At 45.0% G+C, this 12,065-nt stretch overlaps 1 protein-coding gene across 1 annotated transcript in view; it reads left to right on the forward strand.

The window, feature by feature from the left end:
• LOC138265797 (uncharacterized) overlaps positions 1 to 12,065 on the forward strand; it is a 175,221-nt gene that overhangs the window by 75,262 nt on the left and 87,894 nt on the right. Inside the window, exon 2 of the mRNA XM_069213851.1 lies at positions 11,860 to 12,053. Coding sequence (XP_069069952.1) covers positions 11,860 to 12,053 — 194 coding nt within the window. The remainder of the gene's footprint in view (positions 1 to 11,859; positions 12,054 to 12,065) is intronic.

Consider the following 12,065-nt stretch of genomic DNA (forward strand, 5'->3'; position numbering starts at 1 on the left):
CTCTGCGTAGCATTGCAGAAGCTACGTAAATATTGTTCGAGGCCTTGATTGAGTCGTTCCGTCTGTCCGTTAGTTTGAGGATGGAACCCTGATGATAAGGCCACTTCGATTCCCAAGGTCTTACAGAATTGTTTCCAGAATCGGGAGATATATTGAGGACCCCTATCCGATATAATGACCTGAGGTAATCCATGAAGTCGAAAGATTTCTTGTGTAAAGATTTGACCTAATTCTTTTGCCGTTGGTAACTTTCTTAAGGCCGTCAAGTGAGCCATCTTAGTGAAGGAGTCCACGGTTACTATTATTACGTGATTTCCCATTGAAGAGGGTAATGAGCACATGAAATCTGTGGAGATAGTGTGCCATGGACCTGGGGGAACTGGTAGTGGGCGAAGTAATCCTACTGGTTTAGTACGGGGTGTTTTGGCTTGAGCACATATAGGACAGGATGATACATATTCTTCAGTATCTGTCTTGAGAGTTGGCCACCAGAAGGAGCGAAGCAGAAGTTCTTGGGTAGCTTTCATTCCTCGATGACCTGCGATGGGGGAATCGTGGCACATACGTAAGGCTTCAGTCTGTACTAGTTTAGTGGGTAAGAACAGGGCCTAGCATGATAATAATACCCTTGATCTATATGAAGTTGCGGACGCAACTTATTCAGCTCTGTATCTTCTAACCTGGCTTATTCGGACTTGACTTGGTCTAAAAAAGTCTGTACTAAACCAATGATCTTGTTCTTGTCAAATAGGTTCTGTACAGGAGAATCGCTGCACTCAGGGTAACGTCGGGACAAGGCATCCACCAGGATGTTTTGAGAACCAGGGATGTATGTGATATAAAAGTCATATTGGCTGAAAAAGAAAGCCCATCGAGCCTGCCGGCTATTCTGACACTGAAAGTTTCTTAAACACTGTAGATTTCTGTGGTCTGTCCGGGCTTCAAAGGGTTCTTTCGAGCCCATCAGAAAGTGTCTCCATTCTGTGTATGCGGTCTTTAAGGCGAGTAATTCACGTTCTAGCACGGAATAGTTCCGTTCTGAGTCGGATAGAATGTGGGACAGGTAGAATACCGGGTGCTCTAAATCATCATCGTCTTGTCTTTGCAGTAAGGCAGCCCCAATGGCTCTTTCGGATGCGTCTGCGACAACAATGAATTGTTTGCTGGTGTCTGGGTGTCGTAGAATGGGGGCTTGAATAAAGGCTTTCTTTAAGTCTTGAAAGGCTAACTCTGCGTCTTGTGTCCAACAAAAGCCCTTCTTTAGATTATCTTTTTTAAGGGTTTGAGTAATGTAGCTGGTTCTCTGGGCAAAGTCTGCTATAAATTGTCGATAGAAATTGGCTAATCCCAAAAAACACTGAGGGGGTCCATCTGACCCCGGCGGGAACCGCCATTTGACCGCTCCGCGGTCAAAAGACCGCTAGTGGCATTCCGACCTTCCCGCTGGGCCAGCGGGCGCTAACAATGTTAGCGCCCAGCGGGAAGGGGGCCTGCAACATTGAAGCCGGCTACGAATGGAGCCGGCGATGTTGCAGGTGTACGACGGGTGCAGTTGCACCCGTCACGCTTTTCACTGTCTGCTCGGCAGACAGTGAAAAGCAGGCTGGGTCCCTGTTAGGGGGCCCCTGCACTGCCCATGCCAGTGGCATGGGCAGTGCAGGGGCCCCCAGGGGCCCCAGGACACCCGTTCCCACCAGCCTCTTCCTGGCGGTGTAAACCGCCAGAAACAGGCTGGCGGGAAGGGGGTCAGAATCCAGCGCTGCCCTGGCAGATTCGCCCAGCCGGGGGAAATCCGGCGGGGAAACCGCCGGACCCGGTTTTCTGACCGCAGCTTTACCGCCGCGGTCAGAATGGGCAGGGAAGCACCGCCAGCCTGTTGGCGGTGCTTCCTCCATTCGCGGCCCTGGCGGTCTTTGACTGCCAGGGTCGGAATGACCCCCTGAGTCTCCTTGATGGAAGAAGGAGATGGCCAATTCAATACAGCTTGCACCTTGTCTGAATCCATGGCGACTCCAGTTTGGTTAATGCAATATCCCAAGTATTTTACTTCCGTCTGATCAAACTCGCACTTTTCAGGTTTGCAGAATAAATGGTGTTGTCGGAGTCTCTCTAGAACTTGGCGAACATGCTTAGAGTGTTCCTTTGGGTGAACAGAAACGATTAAAATGTCATTGAGTTAAACCACCACTGTTTGTTGCAAAAGATCGGAAAAGATAGAATCCATGAACCTTTGAAAAATGGAAGGGGCATTGGTGAGTCCGAATGGCATTACTCGATATTCGTAGTGACCAAAAGGTGTTCTAAAAGCGGTCTTCCACTCATCACCTTCTTTAATTCTTAAAAGATGGTAGGCTCCTCTGAGATCCAGCTTGGTGAATCTCTTTGCCCCTCTGACTGCTTCTAGGATGTCCTTAATGAGGGGTAACGGGTACCGATCCTTAATAGTGATCTTTTTTAACCCTCTGAAATCAATACAGGGACGCAAATCTTTAGTCTTCTTAGGCACAAAGAAGAGAGGAGCCCCTGCAGGTAGAGAGGAGGGAGCAATCAACCCGCTCTGTAGGTTCTCATCAAGGTATTCTTTAAGAATCTGCTTCTCAGGTTCTGTGAGAGAGTACATTCGCCCGAAAGGAACCACTGTATCTGGTTCTAAAGGAATGGCGCAATCGTATTCTCTATGGGGTGGCAGTTCAGGTCTTTCTGGCTTCTGGAATACATCGGGATATTCCTGATAATGCCTGGGAACTCCCTGTAGGACGTTAATAGAGCATCCCACCTTAGGGGGTGCTGCTAAGAGACTTTTTGGGGACCAATAAACCCCTGCTAGGTAGCAGTGGTGTTGGCAAAAGTGAGAGGATAAAGAAATAGTTCTTGTTTCCCAGTTGATGTAAGGGTTGTGCCGTGTGAGCCATGGAATTCCCATGATCATGACGTGGTGTGGTGATGAAATTAAATCAAACGAAAGATTTTCTTGGTGTTTCCCAAACTGTAGACAGAAAGTAGGGGTGGTATATTGTACGGGTCCTGAGGCCAAGAGTGATCCATCCACCATGTGTACTTGTTCTGGCACTTCCTTAGGTATTTGTGCTATCTGTCGTTCTTTGGCCCATGCTTCATCTAAATAGATGCCACTGGCTCCGCAGTCCAATAAAGCCAGGGTTCTTTCTTCCCGGCCATCAGTTAAGTGAAGGATAACTGGTAAAAGAAAAAGAGCAGTTCCTTCCTCCCTGGAAGAACAAATGGAAGGTATTTCACAATATACCATCCTCACCCTTCTCACTGAAGACGGGAGTTGGCGTTTCCCAAAGGCTTGGTTGGAAGAATGAGGGAGGTGCGAATTAGGTGACCAGCTGCACCACAATATAGACAAAGTCCCTTCCTTCGTCTGTGTTCTCTTTCACTAGCTGATAAAGGTCCTCGAGCCGTATCAACTTGCCTAAGGGGTCGCTCCCCATCTCTAAAAAAACAAACAAAAAAAAAACAAAAAAATTTTTTTTTTTAGCCCTGGCACCTAGAGGTTTCTGCCCTCCCGAGGGCAGATCGGCCTAATAACAATAGGCCGAAATGGCCTAAAATAAATGTGCCCCTCCACCCCCCGCCCCCCCTGGGGGGTGACCCTTGCCTACGGGGTCGCTCCCCTTGCGTGACGGCACAAAAAAAAAAGATCCCTGGTGCCTAGTGGTTTCTGCCCCCCTTGGGGGCAGATAGGCCTAATTAAAATAGGCTGATCTGCCCCCCTAGGGGGCAGAAATGCCCTAAAATAAATCCCCCCCCCCCTGGGGAGCGACCCTTGCCTAAGGGGTCACTCCCCTTATGTGAAATTCACACAAAAAAAAAAACTCACACAAAAAAAAAAACTCACTGGTGTCTAGTGGTTTCTGTCCCCCTTGGGGGCAGATTAGCCTCATAAAAATAGTTAATATTATATAATTTGCCCCCTATGGGAGCGACCCTTGCCTAAGGGGTCGCTCCCCACCTCTAAAACAAAAACCTGAACAAAAAAAAAAAAAAAAGAAATTAATGCCCTGGGGGCAGAAAAGGCCTTAAAAAAAAATGCCCCCCTGGGAGCGACCCTTGCCCAAGGGGTCGCTCCCTTATGTCAGTTTCCTACAAAAAAAAAAAAGAAATCCCTGGTGTCAAGTGGGCGTTTTGACAGCCGGATTGCTTTCATTCCGGCTGCCAAAACGCAGAGAGAGACTTCAAAGGGAAGGAAATAACTTTCCTTCCCTTTGAAGCCTCTCTCGGCCTCCCCCACGTGATCGGAAGAGAAATGCAAAGCATTTCTCTTCCGATCGTGCTGGAAGCTTAGGGGGAGGCTCTGTGATTGTCAGCGCGCTGATGTCACAGGGGGGGTCGGGGGTGGAAGGGGAAGGGATTCCCCTTTCAGCCATGGCCTGGGGGGGGGTGGCCCTCGGGGTGAGCGCTAGCGCTTCCCCCGAGGGCGGGTCGCAGGACGTAATGGTTACGTCCATGGCGCCACACGGGCTAGAAGTGTATCCTTCTTTGTGGGCCAGTAATGCTGCCTGGACCTATGAATACTTACACAAGAGCAGAATGTAACCACTCGCCGTCTGCACCCTGTTGCAGCAGCCTTGGATAAAATCACAAGGTGAACTGGCTCAGAGTATGAGGGAAGGGGTTAGTAAGGGAACACCGGGGAGTAGATCTTCTTGAAGGTGAGGACTCATTAGAATGTGGTCTTTGGAATATGTTCTTGAATTGATGAGTCTGATACAATTAAAGACCTGATAGATGGACCTGAAAACAAGCAGCGGAGAATGAACACTGTCTTTTTCCCTGTTGTGGTGATGGAAGGACGTATGAGCCAGAGCCAGACCTCTTAGATGCTAGTCAGTGAAAAATGAGCATCCAGGTTACATAGGCATAATCACAAACACATTGAACTAAGTTAGTCTGACATTCATGCTGTCATCTCACATACCAAACTCTCAAAGTATCAGAGTACCTACTAAGCCTTTTGCCACATTTCCTGAATTAAATCTTTTCCTGAAGAGTCTATACTGGATCTGCAGCCTCAAGTGTGGCAGTGAGTCAGTGAGCGCTTCTCTTTATTCAAGAAAAATAAAATCTTGGGCTTGTAATCAGTCTTTTTAATGTTTGATATTCATGGTTTGCTTTTCATGGTTATTTTTTGATCCTTTGACAATAGCGCTCACTCAAACTGTTTTCACTTTTCCCAAAATAAAAGATCCTTCCTGTTTTTAAAATGTCTTTGTATTCATAAGAATTCACAACCAAAATCACAGATTCACAGCCCATCTAATTTCATTCACTTCCTTATCTCCAGAGACATGTTCAAACAAAGTCTTTTTCTCTAAGAAATCTGACTAACTTTTCGTCTTCTAAGATTTTGTTTTTTAAGAAAACATATTTTTCCTCAAAAGAGACTTACCTTTATCCATTAAAATCTTGTGTCTCTTCTCATGAGGAGTACTGCTGCTTTGTTGGATTTAGCTTCAATAACTGGCAGTTTAAGCAGGGTGTGATCTCCTGTTATTGTGGAGCCACACCTAGATGCACTTGCAGGTCAAGCAGGATGTGCCCCCCTTTTATGGTGGGGCCACGCAAAGATCCAGAATGACTGCCAAAGTTCCAAAAGGGTAGACAAGGTTTTACCAGGCCTCTGCAATGGGGCTGAAAAATGTAAACCACATCATGGTCTAGGGCAGGGATGGTGGGTAGACCCCCATTCCTCATTCTGACTGTCTCACAAGCCATGTCACTGACTGTGGCATTACACAGGGAGGAGTGAAAGGAGATCCTGACAATCACTCCTGGCAAAGTCAGCAGCCTTCCATCACTGTGAGGGTAGTGCGTTGGGCACTCCTTCCAGTCAAAAAAGACAGATGTTCGTGAGACAGGCCTATGTCATGGCGCACATAAATAATCCATGTTCACCTATGACAACAAAAATCAGCATTATAGATCCAGACATCAGTACAGTTGTAGAGCTGCACATCCTTTACCATGCAGAGGACTTTTCCGTCCCAGGACAAGCTATAGTGTTGTTTTCTTAGTACACAAACCCTTGTCCATCATTATGAGAAGGGCCATGGAAGACATCAAGGAGCGGAGCAGTTTATCCTTGGGAAGATAATGTATCCCAAGTGGTTGATGCCTCAGTTCAGAGGGCAGTGACAAGTGCGCTGGCACCTTTTGGGGGGCAAATATCACTATTGGCTGCTGGCCAATCTGAAGCCCTCCGCCAGAGGGAAGATCTTGGTTTACCCAGTGGAGCCCCAGAACTCCAAAGGTAAGAAGGGCTGAGTGCCACCAAAGCTAAAGCAAAAAGTAAGATGGAGCAGCCCAGTAGAGCAAATGCCTTTGAAAGGCTGAGAGAAGCCTATCTATTGAGGTTTCACGTGACCCAGGAGGAAAAAGGGGCATTACCTTTGCCTAAACCCTTGGAATCAGAACTCCACACAGACATGCCCCATGAACCCTTTACTACCCCTTATGACGGGACCAATGATGGTGCATCCCAGGGAGGCTGAGGCGACGGCTATGATACGGGGAAGCCTTGGAAGTCCAATCCTAACCGCAAGTGATCTAAGTCTGAATCCCAGGACCACCAAGATTCAGTCTCTATGCTGGACATGCCGGACCTGCATGACATTTTCCACCCCATGTCCTTAGGTTAGATTCCGGTGGATAAGCTGGCACAGTGTGCGGCTGGCCTTCACAGAAAATGACTAGATAAAGAAGTTTGAAAACGCCTAAGAGCAGAATGCCCAAAACCTATTTTAAAGTGCAAGGTGGATCAACATAGGAAATCAATGGAAGGATGGCCACCTTCCTAGGAACGTTTGTCAAAAATCCTAAGAAGGGAATATATAGGTCCTAGTGGGCATGGTGGGCTTGCCAGGACAAACTGCTAGACATGGCAGGGCACGTCATGAACATTTTTAGATGTGGCTGAGGAGGCCAGGAATTCAGCTTCCTTCATTCATATTGACATCCTGGAAAGATAGGCCTAGGGGGCCTTTATTTTCCTGGGAAATGTGAACTGTGTGATTTCCACAGAAATACATAGATCCTTACTGATAAAGGTGGACCCCAAACTCAGACTTAGCCTCCTGAGAAGTGGCTTTAGAACACAATGGACTCTCTTCTGGAACACTTTTCCTGAGGAATTGAGAAAATACGCTTCAACATTCACCTTCCCGAACAAAGCCCAGGCTTCAATTAAGAAAATATTTGTCCAGAGTGTTTTTGGCAGGGTCTGAAGAGGAATAGGATACACACCCGGCCTCTTCCACAACCAAGGTTTGCAGTGTGGACAACGTTACTGGAGAAGCCAGTGGCAGGAACCCAACATATTTAGAGGCTTTTTTCCCTCTCGAGGGGCCAAGGAACAGAGGCACCTTCAGGGGATACAATAACAACTCTTCAGGAGGTTTCTCTTGTAAGTCTAATGTCTGCAGTACATGCACAGATTTGGGGAACAATAGCAGAATTTTTACACAACTAGAAGGAAATAGGCAGCGATGCCTGGATTCTCCGGACAGTCAGAGGTTTCCAGATCACTCAGGCAGTGGCAGAAACCAAGGTTGATTACATTTTCGGGCAGCGATGCAGATGTCATAGATGAAGAAATACACTCCTTTCAAAAGGAACCATCTCCCCCGCCTGCTTACACCTCTGGTGATTCCTGTGCAATTTCTCCTTGGTGGCGAAAATGAGAGAAGACCACCGTCCCAGTAACTAATTTCTTGAGATTTCAGCGAGTGGTTGATATTCCTGCATTCCAAAACGTGCTGGATTCATCTTCTCAGAGATGTCCTCTGGCCTCAGGATTGAATTGTACGTCTGGACCTCAAGGACACATACCAGCTGATTCTTATATTTACTACTCATTGCTGATTTTGTCAGTTTATTTGGAGTCAACAGGTCTACAAATTTACTATCCTTCTTCTGGGTCTGTTGTCCCACCGTGGCGCTTCAGAAAACTACTCCGTCCAGTGGCTTAGTTCCTAGGAGCAGGGGGAGGGTACGTCATAGTTTATCTCAAATACATCCTTATTATGACAGCTCGAAGCACAAGATCAAGCAGCATTTCGCTTTGGCAATATTCATATTACAGAATCTGGTTTCCTGATCAACTGGGAAAAATCACTTGTGGAACCCCTGGAAAAGACCAATTTCTTGTGCTTTGTAATGGACTCTGTAAAATGGGTACTGAAGCTACCCAACAGGAATATAACCAACATCAAGAAAGATTTCAGGAAGGCCCTCAACAACTCCAAGATCTCCCTACAACAACTGGCATTGTCTTGTATTTTTCTTCTCCTTTCTTTCCTTTTTCGTCCCTCCTTTTTTCATGCTATCTTTTTTCTTTCTTTGTCTTCTTTTCTTGTGTGTTTCTTTCCATTGTTTGTTTCTTTTTTGGGTTCACTTTGTCTTTCTTTGCTTATTCCTTTGCTGCATCCTTGTTTTCTTCTCTCTGATCCTCCTCTCCTTTACTTGACTCCGTCTCACCTCCTTTCCATTACTTTTCTTCTTGAGGCCTTCTTTCCTTTTCTCCATCTTTGCTTAGTACCTTCTTTCCTTATCTCCCCCGTCATTTCTAACTTCCATTTCTTAGTTCCTTCTCTCATTTGCCTCCTTTCTTCCCTTTGCTCCTTTGTTCCTTTAGCCGGTCTTTCGTTTCCTTTTCGCCTTTGTTCATTCTGTTCTTCTCTCCTTCATCCCTTCATTCCTTCTTTCTGTTGATTCTTCCTTGATTCCATTGGTCCATATTTGCTTTTTGTTGTTGTAGCGAGGCGTCCTCTTTGGACGCAACCCGCGGATGCCCTGGGGGTATGTCCACGGATGCCGATGGCCCGGGGGGTACTTCCGGTACAGGATTATGTGTTCTCCCTTCCTCTTCTTCATTACTTCCTGTCTCTTTTCTTCCTTCTTTCCTTCTTCCCTTTGTGTACCTTAATCTAAGACATATAATAGACAGCAACCAAGGGTGGGTTTTTTATTGTCTGGAAGTACCTAGCAAATTTACACAAAATGATTTCAACTCTGGCTAGTGCTACAGTTTTTACCACTCTCAATCTAACTGGTACATAAAACTAGATTTAATTTTAAGTTCAATCAAACATTTTACTACATTTGTCACTCCCATGGAATACTTTTTATTAATGCCTGTTGGACTAACCAGTGATGCAAGACCTTTCAAGAGGTGATGATGGAAACCAAGGGAGGAATATCCGACATGGTACCCTTCCAGAAATACATTTACAGCAAGGACCAAAAGGAGCATGCCAAGGTCTTGAATAATGTGTTAGGAGTTATATCTAAAAAAATTTAGACTGAGATTGGGAAATGCAGCTGTTAAATAGAGTATTTAGGCCATAGAATATCAGGTAGGAGCATTACACCAAATAGCTACCATGTTGAAGCAATATTAATGGCACCTGCTCCACAAACAAAAGAACAGTTGATTATAGAGTTAATTTTAACATAACGTTATGCAGTTTGTTGAACAGTATACAGAGACGATTGAATCGCTTAGGATTTGTTTAAAAACAAAAGTGACATTTATGTGGTGTCAAGAACATGCTTGCAATGAATTGAAAAAAAAATGTACATGCTCCTCTTCTGAAATCTTTTGTAGTCGGGAAAGACCATGTAGTAATGGTAATTCTGAGCAACGGTGGTGTGGGAGCTGTCTCAGTTCATTATACATAGGCAAGGACTGGATTTTGCTGTATGGGTCAAGGACACTTGAGAACTGCTAAGTTGTCATAAAGTGAGAACAGTCCTAGCTTGTATTTGGGCTGTGGAGCATTACAGAATGTTTGTGTGAGAGACTGCATTAGCTCCTTGAACAGATCACAGGCTCTTAGTTAAACTGGTTAATGCAGAGTGGGTAAAAATGTGATAGATTAGGTGCTAAATCACAAGCCTTCCAGTGTAAAATAGAATATGTGTGCAGGAATAAGAATGTGCATCCAGATTGCATGCCACAGTTGCTATTGTTTGAACAGCAGATCATGGTCAACCAGGAAGCTGAGTGCGAAGTTGCACTTGCTGTTGGTACTGGAGAGGACTGAGGTATTCAAATGAGTGTTGATGAGGTTACGTGTTCTCTGATGGGCTTTATATGCAATGATTGGGCAGAGGAGCAAATTGTTGGCTTTTGGGGGGTCACATTTTGATTATGGGGGATAAGATAGCTCCTCCCTGGGTTATAAGAGTAAACATCTTTAGTCAGTGTTACGAAGGATAAGCTCAATTTCAGGAAACAAAAGGAGAGGTAGACAATATTTTAAGGTGGCCTGGTGTTGATGAGACTATTGACAAGCAGGTTAGAGAATGTGAATTACGTGCTGGTAATGAAAAAATAATCTAACCCTTGTTTTGTGTCCCCTGAGCCCATTGAGTTTCCAGTCGGTCCATGGAGGAAGGCAGGGGATGTTATTTGGCCATTTGCTGTGACTTAAGGCCTTTACCATTGTGATATTAGAGGTTAAAATGGTCGAAAAGGTGACCTTGGAAGCAATCATTGAGTTTCGTGATGATGTTTTCTGTAGGAAAGTTTCCCAGAGTTCTTAGTCTTCAGCAGTGATCCGCAGTTTAAAAGTGGTGCGATAGAAAGGTATCTAGCCAAGTGTGCAGTCAGTCATAGGTAGTTCTCAGTATACTTTCCAGAGACTATCAGCCAGATGAAACAGTTCAACACAGTGGTGAAGGAATTGATTGGCAGTAAAATGGGGAATTTGTTGGAGGAAAGTCCTGCAAGCTACGTTGCTTACCTATAAAACAGGGTCAATCTTTTGAATTGTTAAGATGATGAATTCCCACTGTCAAGTTAGACCAGTGGTGACTAAAGACAATTGGAGCTAGACAAGATTTTAATGACCAAATCACGGGGCAAAGGGGTGGAAGATGTCAGAGGAAGATACAGGAGAACATATGTGAGAGAAGAGTAAGAAAAGGGGAGGAATGGTGTTGAACACCAATATTGTTGTTGGCTAGTTAGTTTGCATCATGTTGCCTGTTTCTTTAGGCATATGGAACCGTCGTTGGGTGGATTCCCATTACGATGGTTTAAGTCTGGAAGGGAGTTCTAAGGCAGAATATGGTAAAGTGTGGAATTTAGGAATGTTTTCAGTCTTTATATCTATGTGTGGGAGCCATAGTGTGGTTCGAGGCAGAGGACACAATGTTTTTCTAAAAGTGTTCCAAGCAGGTTTAATAATTGTGGGGCAAGTTGATTGTTTGGGAATCCTGGTTTCTTTCATTTTCTGTGTAAAAAGTATGTGCTAGATATTGTGTGTGTGTGTGTGTGTGTGTGTGTGTATACACACTGCACGTGTGGATTGTCAGACTTGTGATAGTAGATTGTGTCTGTTTGCTTTTGAGTTAAGTTTGAAAGAATGGAGGTGTGCAGCATATAGCTCATGGTTGACCACTTGTTGGAGAGGGAGGTGGTTACTGAATGCCTGTTGTGTGAGGATGATATGCACATGTAGAATTGTATAGTGTTTGCGTAGCTTAGATTGCGGGGCAGTTTGAATTTGAGGCGGTTAATGGCAGAGGCTCCAGGGAGCATACCTGTTTCTGTTTGCGCCTATAGTACCTATTTGATCTTGGAATAAATCATCAGAAATCAATTAAGGGTTTAGCTTCCTTCTCCTTCATTTCCTCAATAACCTTACTGTCTCTCCAATCTCATTAGACCATTTGGATAGTGAGAACAGTATTAGTGCTATGAGTGAAGGACTGGTATGGTGTCAGTCATTAGAGACTCTAAGCCGTAGAACCAGGATGTTTTTTTAACAAATTTCATTCTTTTTCTGACCTTAGTTCTAACACTTCTCTTAATATTTCATGATCTTACAGAGTGTTAAAAAGAGACGAGGACGCCCTTCTCTGGAGCCTGATGAAGCAAAGCGCCGGCGAGAGCAAAGACAAAAGGAGAGACGTAAGAACACAGTCAATCTTGGCAAGTCTCATCAGGAGTGGGCCATGTTGAAAAACTCGCTGTCTTACAAGAAAGATGCTGACTTTGCTGCATTTCTCCTGAATTTTTACAGGTTTATTTTATT

The sequence above is a fragment of the Pleurodeles waltl genome, chromosome 2_1 (assembly GCF_031143425.1).
Source record: "Pleurodeles waltl isolate 20211129_DDA chromosome 2_1, aPleWal1.hap1.20221129, whole genome shotgun sequence".
NCBI classification, from domain to species: Eukaryota; Metazoa; Chordata; class Amphibia; order Caudata; family Salamandridae; genus Pleurodeles; species Pleurodeles waltl.